The sequence below is a fragment of the Fukomys damarensis genome, unplaced genomic scaffold, assembly GCF_012274545.1.
Source record: "Fukomys damarensis isolate Sample0158 unplaced genomic scaffold, DMR_v1.0_HiC HiC_scaffold_18, whole genome shotgun sequence".
Lineage (NCBI taxonomy): Eukaryota > Metazoa > Chordata > Mammalia > Rodentia > Bathyergidae > Fukomys > Fukomys damarensis.
Genome location: NW_022900930.1, coordinates 30,517,546 through 30,531,953, shown reverse-complemented (window position 1 = coordinate 30,531,953; position 14,408 = coordinate 30,517,546). Strand labels below are relative to the sequence as shown.

At 32.5% G+C, this 14,408-nt stretch overlaps 1 protein-coding gene across 5 annotated transcripts in view; it reads left to right on the top strand.

Annotated features, from left to right (window-relative positions):
- The window catches only part of Cep44 (centrosomal protein 44), a 21,448-nt gene extending 7,077 nt beyond the window's left edge, over positions 1–14,371 (top strand). Inside the window, exons 3-11 of one of the 5 annotated variants that reach the window (XM_010629821.3) lie at positions 591–738; positions 2,339–2,485; positions 2,843–2,965; positions 5,196–5,366; positions 6,433–6,639; positions 7,264–7,336; positions 12,278–12,402; positions 12,647–12,684; positions 13,547–14,371. In XM_010629821.3, the coding sequence (XP_010628123.1) occupies positions 591–738; positions 2,339–2,485; positions 2,843–2,965; positions 5,196–5,366; positions 6,433–6,639; positions 7,264–7,336; positions 12,278–12,402; positions 12,647–12,684; positions 13,547–13,589 (1,075 nt within the window). In that variant the 3' untranslated portion in view covers positions 13,590–14,371. The other 4 variants (XM_010629822.3, XM_033765437.1, XM_019208292.2 and 1 more) reach the window with 4 other exon arrangements.
- The last annotated feature ends 37 nt before the right edge of the window (positions 14,372–14,408 follow it).

Below are 14,408 nucleotides of genomic sequence, written 5' to 3'. Positions count from 1 at the left end.
AAAAAAAAAAAAAAAAAAAAAAAAAACAAACAAAAAAGAAAACATTTTAGATAGGAATGATTCTAAAATATACCAGTGTTTTCCTGTTTTCTGTGTAGTGTTTAAACATTTTTCTTATTGATCCAGGAGTATCATTGAGAATGATTATTCCATAACATAAACTATAAGATCTGTTTAGATAGATAATAGTACTGTTTGCAAAAAACATGGTGTTCTTGAGAAACATAAAGTGGTAAGTACTATAAATGGACTGCTGGCACTGGACTTTTAGATTAAATGTTGGACTGTACTAAGTTTTTGAGCATGCTAACAGATAATAGTATTGCATAATAGTCTTGCTAGAGTGATTTAGAGTTGGAGATAGACTTTGAAAGGTCATGTATCACTCTGTTATTATGGCTATAGCGTTAACTTATTGAAAATATTTTTAATACTTCCTTGATTATACAACTTTAAGAATCATGCTCAGGGCCAGGGATTTTACTCAGTGGTTCCAGTGCCTGCCTTGCAAATACAAGGACCCAAGTACAATCCCCGGTACCAAAAAAAAAAAAAATCATGCTCATTGAAAGTCTTTTTTTCCCTAACAGTTTGATAAAGGGAGACACAGCAGCAACTTTGCCCATCATCAGCTATTCTCTTACCTCGTACTCACCCTTTGTAACAGAACATCTCATGGAATGCAATGTAGAGCTCCTAGCAAAGAATGACCTGCGCTTTACAGATACTGTCTATAAGGTATTTTGAACTATTAGGTACTGTCTGTAAGGTATTTTTAAGTAATATTTATTTTAGATATTATTGAATGATTTTTAAAAATCAGTATTTTAATAGTAACTCCTTGAGTACAGTTACTTGTTGCTTAACAATGGACGTATATCCTGAGAAATTTGTCAGTAGGTGATTTTATAGTCATGTAAACATTAGAGTAGGCTTACACAAATTTAGATAGTATAGCTTACTACCACACCTAGGCTATTATGGAATGTTAAACTTACTGCTCTTAGGCTACATACTTGTACATGTTACGGTACTAAATACTGTAGGCATTTGTAATACCAGTATTTGTGTATCTGACATAGAAAAAGTACAGTAAAAATATGAGGCAATAGTACTTTTTCAGTTCTCTAGTAATCTTATGGGACTACTGTTGCATACATGCTCTGTCCTTGACCAAAATGTTGTAAATATGGTGGATCACTATGAGGACTACTGTTGCATACATGCTCTGTCCTTGACCAAAATGTTGTAAATATGGTGGATCACCATGAGCACATATAGTATGCATCTGTCTCATTAAAATACAGTCTCTATTGAAATCAAGATGCAATTCAGGTTTGCTTTGTGAATGTTTTCTACTCTAAGGCAACTGGTAAAGTTTGTTAATGGCTATCATTTGCCCCTTTTCTATCAAACTGTAGTAAAATTTGGTGTGCTAGCACAAGTTAGAAAGAACTGTAACTGGGCCAGGGATTTAGCTCAGTGACACCGCACCTGCCTTGCAAGCATAATGTCCTGAGTTTGAAAGAAAGAGAAAGAAAGAAAGAACTATAATTAGATTCAGTAAAAGTTATAGTTCATGGAATTATGAGCTAAATTAATCATTTGTAAGAAAAGACTCAAACTTTGAGATAATTTGTTCTCTGAAGTCTGAGGCCAGGTCTTATATATCTATTTTTTCTTTATGAATACTGAATTTGAATCTCATATTTAACTTTTTTAAAACCTGTTTTTGTCAAATACTATGATTTTCTTAAACTTTTTTATATAAAGCCTATTTATCAAATCTAATCTTTAAGAAAAAGTAGAGTTGCATTCTTTATATATAGTCTCTATTTAATCTTCTGTGTTTTTGCCACTAATCAGAAATGTTTCATAGATGCCTAAGTGGAACTCTAAGAGATTCTAGGGTTTCATGTAGTAGAACTATGGAAACTACTGGTTCATATACAAATGAGAGATTGAGTTCAATAGGCCTCTTATCTAAAATTCACATAGCGGTAGAATTACTAAATACAACTATAGGTTTCTGACGTCTAGTATGGTATTCCAATGAGTTAAGGAATTTTTCTAGTAACTCTGAAGATATGCGCACTTTTTAATAATTGCGTATGTTTTGGCATCTCTCTGGCACATCCCTAACCACCTGTTTTCTACCTGGATCCCTCTCCTACGGGGCCATGATTCCCACAGCTCCCTAAATCTTTAGTTAATGGCTTGATCCACCTTGTCCTCTCAAAGAAAGCTATTACCTTTCCTGACAAGGTGACTATTTATCATTTTAGATTAAAGAAAGAATTGCTCCTAATTATTATATTAGTCCTTTTCCTCTTTGCAGCTTCTTCGTGATCAGTTTGATTATAAACCAATATTGACCAAAGCACAATTTATGCAGCATGGCTTTGCAGAATGGAAAATTCAGATTATTTGTGATATTTTGAATTGTGTGATGAAAAAGCACAAGGAATTGACTGGTGTTAATAAGGTAATTTTATGAATAGATTTTACTGCTGACTCATGCAAAATGGCTCAGTATTTTGATATATGAAATCGGTAGACTAAGCAAATTATTACATAGTACACTTATTCAAAGTTTTTGGGTAACAAGCTTCATGTTTGCTTTAAATACTATTCACTGTTTTTTAAACATCTGTGAATTGAACTGCTAATAGTAAGTTCAAAGATAATGCATTTCATCACTTATTTTTTAAAAGACATAGTTTCAGTAGTGTCATTTGTCAGTTATATTTCAGAAGTGAATATTTCAGTGGTAGTGGAATTAAATTTACATTCATTTTCACACAAAATTTGTTATGTCTAATACATTGTTGTTGATTTTTAGACTCCTTCACAACCAAGAAAGAAAATCATTTCTGCTCACTCAGAACCTTCATCAAGCAATGAGAAAACACCTGCAGAACCTGTTGGCTTTGATGTCACTGGTAGATTTATGACTTCAGGAAAGGTAGAAAAAATACAAAACACATCATGCAGTTTTAGTTATGTAATTAATGAATCTGATATGTAAGATTCACTTCTCACTAGCACTTGGTGAGACATCTCGTCATGATATTACATTATAGTCATTTTTTTACAAGTATCATTTATTCTTTGAAAAACATTCCTGAAGTTACAAGAAAAGCATAGAAATATAAAATTAAAAAAGAAAGAATTATAAAATCAACTAAGTTTTTTATTTCTAATTTGAATTCTACCTCATTTCCCAGCAAAATATTGATTTAGATAGTTATACAGTTATCCACTCTTACTATTTGTTACGTATCTAGTCTTCTTAAAACATGAGAATATAGTATGCGAAAAACCTGCCCTTAGCAATGAAGATGGTTGTGATGATTCGTTTATATGCATTGATATTTCTGTAACCAGGAGTATGAATTATCTAACAGTTGATAATCTGCAAATGTGAAATGTGGTTTGGAGTTAGTGTTTTGAGTGTTTTCCATTTGTTCATAGATATCTTCTCTGCCTATGTATTCATTGTGAATGTGTGGTAAAATAATCCATTATATTTAGGGATATACTTTTTTCATCTCCAAGGGAGATTTAAGCTAAAATATTATTTTCTAATGATAAATGTACTTCAGCCATCTTACATTTGTGGAAAACTTTATAAGATTGAAGGTAGAATGCCAGATGAATAATCAGTGTGTAATAACCTAAAGGATATAGTTTCTAGCTACAGTACAGTCTAGGGAACTCTTTCTACCTGAATCCACTCTAAGTGACTTATAAAAGTAGAATCTATTTAAAAGATTTCACACTTTTTAAAGTGTAATTTTACCCTCAAAACAGGTTCGTGTACCAATAACTTTTTTAAAATGTGCTTGCTTTGCTCCAAGTAATGAGGGCAATAAAAAAAAAGGAATTATAAGAGGCATAAATTCTGTATAATTGCTCATATTTCTCATCTACCTGCACCTCTAAAGTCACCCAACTCTTACTATATGTTCTTATTTTTCAATTGTTTAATGATTTATATTGTGTATAAATAAGGATTTTCTTATCTGGTTTCATTTGCTTTCATTGTGCTTGGCACAACAGTAGATATACTGTATGTACTTACTAAATGTAAGTTAATATAACAATATTTTTTCAATTTTTTATTTCAATATAGGGGTTCTAGGGTAATCTAAATTTCTCTAAGAAAGAAAAATACAACATTTTTGAGACATTAGATCTATTTTCAATATTCTTAAAGTTCTCTTGGTTTCCCATCAAAATTAAAATGATCTATATCAGATTTTTAATTACCAGGAATTTGAATGAATATTAACAGTTTTACGATTTATAAAAGTTATAATCCCCAAGTAGATGTCTTTATTTATAGACAAAAATTAAGTCAGTTCTACAGCAAATTGTCTCCTCGATGCCTTACAAAAAATGTTGCTTGTGATTTTTTTTGTCACATATACTAAGTTCTATAGGAGATATCGAACATTGTAGGGGGAAAAAATATAGGCAGAAGAGTTCTCTTGTATAAACTACATAGTTTGACCTAGTCCATTTTTTCAGGATTTTCCTTTTTACATAAAATTTGAATTGTTTGCTAAAGGTCTAATATATTGAGATTTAATAGAAAGAAATCACAATGAGTCCTCACACAGCTAGTTTTGTTTTGGTTTTTTTTTTTTTTTTTTTTTTGGTTTTTTTGAGACAAGGTCTCACTGTGTAGTTAAGATTGAACTCATTATGTAGCCTAGGGTGGTCTCGAACTCACAGCGATCCTCCTGCCTCAGCCTCCCGAATGCTTGGACTACAGGCGTGTGCCACCATGCCCAGCTAGTTCTTGATTATTTATTTGTAAGTTATATGAAAGCTTTATTATGGAACACTTAAAAATCTATAAGTATCTGTCATCCAGTTTCAGCAATTTATCAACTCTGCTAATATTGTTTCATCTTCATTGTAACCATTTTCCCCAATGTTATGAAAAACTCAGACATCTCTAAACACTTCAGTATTTTTCTAAAATATAAAAATGCTTTTAAAAGTCCAAATTACACTGTAATAATAGATTTTAATATTTTGATATATACATGAATTGTGGTAATTTAAATCTTTTTAAATCTTTAAAGCAAGGCTAGGAGTTCTTTTTGTGAAATTACTGGATGTATGTTTAAAATAATGGGAGTCAAACCATTGAAGTATTTTTTTACACATGTGTCTCTGTGCAGAAGAAAGCCGTGGTGATTCGTCACCTGTATAATGAAAATGATGTTAACATTCCTGAAAATACAGAAAGTTCAGTAACAGATGATAATGAAGTATGTGATGTGTCAGATTCAAAGGCTTCTGAAATAAAGGTTACTGCTGTGCAGGTCCTTGAAACCCAGACTGAGCAGGAAGTAAGAATTTAAAGATATCATGTTTTCTTACTTTGATGTCCATGATTGATTGAGCATTTAAACTTTGGAATATTTCTAACTATTGGAATTATTAATCATGACATATTACCTGTGTTATTACTTAAGAATCATTAAGTTCTACTGAATATAATTCAACAGGTGTTATTTGATACTTCTGTTTAGAATTTTGGCTACATATTGTAAATAATGCAAAGAAAGGTGAGACATGACGTGGCTTCAAGGAATTTATATCCTAGTGAGATAGATATGTACCATTTTGTGCAATGGAGGTTTTCTACCACTTATTTCCTACACTGGTGATTGGAAAATCTTGGTACTTCATTGTCCTGTCATATTGCTTTTCCTTTCTTGGTTCTTGCTACCCTTTTCTGTCTCTTAGAATATCATGTTTATTATTCTTTATTGCCACAAACCCCATTATGTGTCTAATTACTATTTGTGCTAAAATATCTTACTCTATTCTTTTTCTATGTTTTCTGACATCTATTCATGTTAGTATATAATTGACAATTTATAAAACCTACCAGATGGCCATAGGCTTGTTTCCTATTAAAAGATGCACTAAATAATGTCAGTGCACTGTCCTTGTAGTTATTTCCTCTTGGCTTCATGCTAGCTATCTTACAAGAAGCTAGTTAGTATTTAGTGACAGTTTTATTGTACTGCCTGGTATTGTTTAAGAATATTATGCCTAGGGCCGGGGATTTAGCTCAGTGGTTCTGCCACCTGTCTCACAAGCACAGGGACCTAAGTTTGACCCCCAGTACCCCCCAAATTATGCATATTTACTCATAATAAACATATTAAGTAGATACTATTGTTACCTCGTTTTTTAAATGAGAAAATGGGGGCATCAAATAATATGTCTCAGATGAAGTAGTTTAAATGTTTTAAGTAGTCTGCCTTCAGCAATAGCTCTCTTAATTCTTATGCTGTACTACCTCTCCTAACTATCAAAGAGTAACAGAACGGAAATTGAAATACATTCATTTTAAAGGAACTTCAGCTTACATAGTATTTTCTCTAATCTTTTTGATCATTTTAGGACATAAAAAGTAACCCAGAGCTCACTGCACTACAAACAATGCTTGCTGAATGTCAAGAAAAACTTAATAAGTTGACTTGGATAGAGAAAAGGCTCGACTCTTTGGAAGAAACAATGAAAGGGAAGGTTATAGTAGATGAAAAGACCTGGACTAATCTTCTAAGTCGGATCACTCTTCTTGAAACAGAAATGCTTTTGTCTAAAAAGGTATTTTCTTTCCTTGAGATATATGGACTATCTTAGATACAGTAAAGTATTCCTTTTATTATGTGTGTATTCTTTTGGAAATGCTAAGTATGGCAATACTTAGATAATGGGGAAATGTTTAGTTAGAATAAATAAAGTCCTGTTTAAATATAGCCAATTTTCTTGTTCTTATTGTGGCTCTTTTTCTCTCATCGACTAAGATAGTTTGAGCTTTTATTTGATAATAGAACTTGAAGTGCTCAAAATGAAGCAAGACTGTATGTGTTTAGGTAAATTTTAAAATTATTTTATATCTTATAATAGCACAGTGGTCTTTCCAATTTCTTTCTTTTTCTTACTAGCTTTAATCATGTTGTGAATTTCATAGTAATATACCATTGCTTTATCAAATCTGAGAACTGTTTCTGTTACCTAGAGTTCAATTTCTGGTCCATTATTTTCCTACAGTAAAGTTAATAGGTTCAAAATGTTTACTATCTGCTTACATGGTTAAAAGATTATTTCTTATACATAGGAAATCTTATGTATTGCTTTGTAAATAAAATAAAGTTACTTATGTATTTCTTGTACCATTGTTATATTTTATGATTTTCATTTTATTCTAAATATTTAACCATTTTCCAGAATGAATATGTAGAATTTAATGCAATGAGTGATGACTATACATCCAAAAATGACATAAATCTCGTGACTCCTGGTAAGTTCTTACTGGTATTGGTATTGGTGGTATGCTAGAGGGCTTTCAGAAAAGGAATGTTTTGCATAATTTTATTATTTTTAAGCCTTATTTTTTAAAAAGAAATTTCAAATCTTCTAGAACAAAGAAATTAACAAACCTATAGTAATTAAAGCTAAATATTGCTTAATGAACTACTTACATATCTTAGATAACATAGATAAATAATTTTCAAGGTACAAAGTTGCAAACCTTTAAAGAGACATTTTGGTCTTTTAATCATTCTAGTATAATAAAGTGCTCTAAAACAACAAAAATAGACCTCTAGAATTTCTAATTTTTGAAACCTAAGTAATAGTATTCTTGTATGTGAGTGACATATAAGACAAAAAAATTTAAGTAACCTGTGAAGTATTGCAAATCTCTTGTACTCAGGCAGTTCATTAATGGTCTTTTCTATATCATTCAACTTCATGGTGATATTTTCAATGTGGCAGAACAACAAGGATCTCTTCCGTTTCTCAGCAACAGCTTTTATTTTGATTCTCATGTATTTTTTGGAAAGATAAAGGACCAAATTTTCTCATTTCTATGATTAAGTCATATTTATAAAAGATAGTTTGTACAATTCAAAATTCATTAAGTTAAATTTTAACATGTGGGTGTTCGACATCATTGAATCTTTAAAGTACATATAATAGTAATAACAATGTATTGCAGCGCTTTGTTCTGGCATTGTTATAATTACTATATTAATTTAATTCTCAAAATAACCATATAAGTACTATTATTGTCTATACTGTATTTTATAGATGAAGAAGTGAGCTGCCATGAGATTTAAGTAACTCTGCCAAAAGTCACTTTTTTTTTTTTTTTTTTTTTTTTTTTTTTTTGGTACTGGGTTTGAACTCAGGACTTTGTGTTTGCCAGGCAGGTGCCAGAACCACTGAGCTAAATCTCCAGCCCTACACTGTTACTGAATTGTGGGTAGGTTTGAATTCAGGTGACTGGCTCTGAATTTTTTTCTTAACGACTACATATTTAGGGCTCATGACAATTTCATTATACACAGAACAATTTCAGTGATTATTCTACTAAGTTCAGTCATTTGAGATGTTATTTTAGGTATTAAGTTTATATAGACTACCAACTTCAGATTTGATAAAATTTTGACTTTTTTCCATTGATCATGCATCTCTTCATAGATGTTCAAGTTTAACTAAAGATTCCTGAGAGCAGAATTGTTATCTTGTAATCTGTCTAGCAGATCGAAAATGTAACTTTGGTCTCTTCAAATATCTACATATAGTAGAGTTCAAGTATTTGTGTATTTAAAGAATATTGAATCTACTATTTGTAAAGCATTGCCTTTTTTGAACTTGATTTTGAATGTTTGAGCTATGTTTTTAAATAACATTATTACTGCAGAACACAGTATATCTTTTTTTTTTTTTTTTTTTTGGTTTTTTGAGACAGGGTCTCACTATGTAGTTGACTGCCCTGGAACTCACTATGTACTCCAGGCTGGTTTTGAACTCACAGTGATCCTCCTGCCTCAGCCTCCCGAGTGCTGGGATTACAGGCGTGTACCACCACGCCTGGCTAGAGCACAGCTTATCTTAATGGTATTGAGAAAGCACATGGCTAAATTTCAGCCACTGTACTCAGTATGATAAGATGGACCACTGTCTGAAAAGGGCTGTAGATTATCAATAAGGTGAATAGCTGGTCTCATAGAGTTTATAATCTAGCCTAGATAAATTGAAGGGTCAAGTTTGTAAAGCCTTATACATTATACCTTACATATGCATGCTACTTGGAAGCAGTAGGTTTGATTTCATTTCAATGTAGAGAGCAGTGATTGCCTCTCTAGTATTAGAATCATGTTCAGTTGGGAAGATATTTGTGAGGTTCTAGATTTGCTATTCCTTTATCAAGACTACAGTGTTCCTCAGTAAGCCACCTCAGTGCTTCAGTGAGGTAGGAGAGTATTTTAAGGACTGTACTTCTGTTGGATGATTCTGGAGAGGACTTAAAGAAATTAGGGCTCTTCTGATGTTGGTGCATTAGGAGGCAGGAGAAGTTTGAAGGCTGATGATCAGAATGAAGTGGAGCTAAAATTTTCTGGGAAAACAAGCACTCCTTAGTGGAGAGGGGACTTTTCTGGCCACTGATTTACATAGCATCCTTGTTTATGTCTCTTCACACATGCCTGGTTTTGTATTTTTCTATTTCGTTAACCTCATACAATGTTGTTTTCTGTGAAATTATATATTTTCCTTAGGGGCAGTAGTAACTCAGAGGTTAATTTCCCGATAGGCTACCAACTGTCAGAGTTGTGTTTTGTTTTGTTTACTTTGTTTTATTCCTGTTTTCCCTCAGAAGAAAAGATTATTAACCAAAGTATGGCTCTAGAAAAGAATGTGGTTTTTCCCATTGTGAGTAGAAGAAAGATTACATGTGGACACGTGAAGGAAGTTGAATCAGAAGAGTAGAAAGGCCAAGTCATAGAGTTTACCCTGAAGTCATAGAAAGATTTTTTTTTTTTTTTTTTTTGGTACTGGGGATTGAACTCGGGTCCTTGAGGTTGCGAGGTAGGCCACCGAACCGCTGAGCTAAATCCCCAGCCCCATAGAAAGAATTTAATCAACAGTTTTATAATCTCAGATGAGAGTTGCTACTAAGGCACCAGTCGTGATGATAACAAGCAGGTAATTTATTTGGGAGATACTTGGATGTTAAAATTGAACTGCCTTGGTTACTGATAGAAGTAGAAGAGGTGAAAGAAAGGAAAAGTAGAGTGATTTCTTGTTTGGCCTCTTCTGTTTGGGTTACTGTTACTCTTTTATTTTATTTATTTTTTTTGGTACTGGGGATTGAATTCGGGTCCTTGAGGTTGTGAGGCAGGCAGCAGAACCACTGAGCTAAATCCCTGGCCCGGATTGCTGTTACTCTTAAATAGGAATTCAGGAGGAAGAGGAGATTTGCGAAAAACAATGAGTTCATTTTTGGATATAATAAATCATATATGAAATAATAAGAAAGCAATATCGAAAAGTTGGTTGCTATACATATGGGTGCTTCATTTGGAAGTACTGCCTTACAAATTACTGAACAGTGAAAGACTCAACGGGTTCCTGTATTAGTAAAAGGTGTAATGCCCCAAGTTGGTGGTAAAACATTAATGGTTCTGTAAGAAGAGGTGGCTAGGTGTAGTGTCCCAAACCTAGAAATTTTCATTTCTTCACAAGAATCTCTTAGCAATCACCTCTGAAGCTCTCATATGACTTGTTTCAGGGGCCTGGTGTCAGGGATGATTGGTCTCCCCTTTCTTTCTAACCTGAACATGGTTACCCCTTCTTTTGATATCCCTTATGGCATGGCTAAAAAAACATGATTTTTAAACAAGTAAGGCCTTTACTAAAGGTTCAGGAAAGCAAGGAAAAAAATTGTCATTGAAAGTAATATGCCCTTAAGTGATCTGGCTATTAAACACATGACTGGTGCTCTGTCTGTGCTCCACTTTATAAGCCCTGGAGTCCCCTAAGGGGCTGTCTCTCTGAATAATCTGCCAACCTACTTAATACTAGATTTCTTCCACCACAAGGGACATCCCTGCCCAGAACATTGGGCCAAGATAGCCATTTTAAGAAATCATCTATCTTCACAGCTCTGATTCCTTCCTTGTTTTTTTTTTTTTGTTTGTTTGTTTTGTTTTTTATTAGTATAGTAAATACTGGACACCTGTCTGTTCCCATAGAAAATAATAAAAGATTTAGGATATAATAGGTAGTAGTTCCTTCTTAGCTTTTCAGATTATTCCTGAAAATTACCTGTTACTGCACACCTCCTGCTACACGATCTGGGTCTAGTTGTTTTTCAGAGTTGTGATCTTGACCCCTATGCTCAGCTAACTGGGTGAAGAGTAGGCTCCTAACCCAGTAAATAGCCAATCCCAAAAGCCAACTTGCATTCTCCTTTAGAATTTGGAATTAGGGTACCTAATGGAAATTGTCAGAAAAGACTTACAGTAAAAGCTTTTATGTAAAACAGTTTAAATGGGTGTCTGATTTTTTTGGGGGGTAGGTTGTTGTTTTGCAGCCCAATCTACTCTAAAAAGCAGGGCAAGATGTATAGGACTAACTTAATAGGAGTATGTCTTATCTCTGATGGCCCATAATTGACTGAGTGATAGAAAAAAAATGTACCAACATTTTGTCAAACTAATAATATCAGGATATCTGAAATGTTAAGTTGTTTTGTTTTTTGGGCGAAAAATCCTGTGGATTTTACTTGAATTTTAAATATTGCTTTTCCATATGTGTCAACTTAGGATGACTTTTAAAAGGTATGAACTGTATAGTCAGTTTTGGTAATAGTTGTCACTTACCACAGAACAGTAGTAACTATTTCTAGAATAGTTAAAAAAATTAATAGACTAGTAAACCATCCCAGCATTGCTGGATAAAATCATGATAAATTCATCATACTTACTAGTTAATGTAAATCCCACTGTTTTAAAGGAAAGAATATATATGAATAAGTGGCTTATATTTAAAGATAAATTACTCTCATTCAAACTGATTGTTAGCATGATAGACAATATTGCCTTTTGCAATGTTTTTTTCTTTTTCTTTCCTTTTTTTTTCTTTTTTTGAGAAAGGATCTGCTTAACCTTGAACTCTCCTTTCTTCTACTTCAGCCTCCTGACTAGCTGGGATTGCAGTCATGTACCATCAAGCCTGGCTGCCTTTTGTAATTTTTTGTGAGCCAATTTTTAATATCTACATCTCTGTATGTAGATAGGCTACTCTTTTGAAAAAATATTAAAAATCCATATTTTGATAAACACCAGTAGCTCTTTTAGATCAAAATATTCTTTCATTGATAAATAAAATTTTTAGATATGTAACACTACTGTGAAAGGAAAAGATAATTTAAAACTTAATTCCATCTTCACAGATGGAACAATCAAAATGGAGAGGCCAGCAAGTATTCCTCTGTCCTCTGGTTATAATACAGAATCAACAGATTCAACTCCCAGAGCCTCAACTATTAATTACTGTGGTTTGAAAGACATGTCAGAGGTAAGAAACACTGACAACTGTTTAGATGATTTCTTCCAAAGGTCAAGAAAACAACCATTGATTTTTAGTCATATACTATTAGCAAGAAAAATGGCAAAACTATAAATCTTAATCTCAAACATTCTCTGTGATGAGTAAGTAGTACCTAATGAAATGTTTCAGACTTTTTTATATGTTCATGGTCCATCTTTGAGGATGATTTACTGAAAGAAATTGCCTAAATTTGTTGCTTTTTAAATTAAAGGAAACAACAATCCAGAAAATGGAAAGGATGAAAAAAATGTAAGTAACAGAAAGGGGCAACAGAAATTCATTTCTCTATAGGGAATTGTATTGGATTACAGTACATATAGAATGTGCATATGTGTTTCAAACCTTAAAGGTCTCTCAGTCAGGTGTGGAATTTCCTTCAAGACTCCAGTGGATAATAAATCCACCTACAGTTATGTGTTTGTAAGATGAGTCATTATTTTGGTTTCCAACAAGTGATGTACAACAGTGTTAATGGAATTAACTGTGGATTAAAGAGTGCAAAGATATTTTTGGGTGGTAGTTAATGAAGTGTTATCTTATTTTTGATAACTGATTAATCAGAATAATAAACATGGAGATGGATATTTGGAGACATTTTTGTTAAAGTATCAATAATAAGTTATTATAAGGTAATATTAGTCATGACACTTTTATCTAGTACAAATGATATTATGTCTGATTTTTAAAAGAGCAGTTCAAAGGAAATATAAAATAATTATATGAGGGGCCAGGGATTTAGCTTAGTGGTTCTGCCGCCTGCCTTGCAAGCACAAGGTCCCGAGTTCCATTCCTGGTACCAAAAAAAAACAAAAACAAAAAAACAATTGTATGAGAATAGTATATAAAAATTTTTAAGAGATTATATAACCAAATAAACTATATGTAATCTTTTTTTAAATCTTGAAAAAACTACTCAAATAATCCTCCAAGAATTGACTAATTTTTTCCCCCCTCTGGCCATAGTACAAAGTTTATTAGTACTGTACTACTTGTAGCTAAAAATAAAATAATTCAAACTTATTTTAGATAGAAAGCATAATTTTAACAACTTATATCCTGTTGATTATGAATTACTTATTGACTTACACATCATTTGTTTACTCTATTTCAGGTTTGAAGAAACTGCAGAGTTATTAAAATGCCCAAGTCACTAAATGTAGAATTTTCTACATGAACTTCTGTAGGACTTTGGCTACTGGACATGTTTTGTATTTTAAGGACTTTCCATATAATTTTAATATACTGTAATATTTTTATTAAGAATTTGCATTCCGTTTGGTATATGAGTTTTTCCATTGATAATTGAATAAATGCTAGAATGTTTTTCAGCTATTCTTATATGATTACTCTCTCACTTTTCTTAGGAAAAACTTATTTCCTAGTACATTGCTTTTACAGAGTGAAGTCATTACAGCAAGCACTGCATTTTTGTGTTGACATTTGTTGGCAGTGTGCTAAGTAATATGTTTTTTAAAGTACAGGCTTGAGGCCCATGGTTTACATCCTGTGGGAAGCATTCCAGCTAGGACTTGCATATTGTACCCAAGAGGCTCTCATACATACCATCTTGCCATCTGTGCTGATGGATAAGTTGTAATGAAAAGTCAGAAGTGCTCATTGACAATTAAATAAAAAACACAGCTATTTCATGTTCAGTCAAAAGGTAGTAATATTAAGAATGAGAAAGTAAGGATGTAATTCTCCTTTTGTTGTGAAACAGGTCTACAGGTTCACTGTGAGAAATGTATGGAGTATTTTACTGCTCTATTCTGTATCACATTTTAAGAGCAGCAGCACAGACTGGTCAGCCATTGTTCAGAGATACATAGTGAGGTTTTCCTTTCTGTTTTAATGACAAGAAATTGTAAAAATTTTTGGAGAGAAAAAGCCTTAGATGAAGCTAAATAGACAAAATCTTTTTTTTTTTTTTTTTTTTTTTTTTTTACCAGTGTATGAACAAGGATCTATTATTA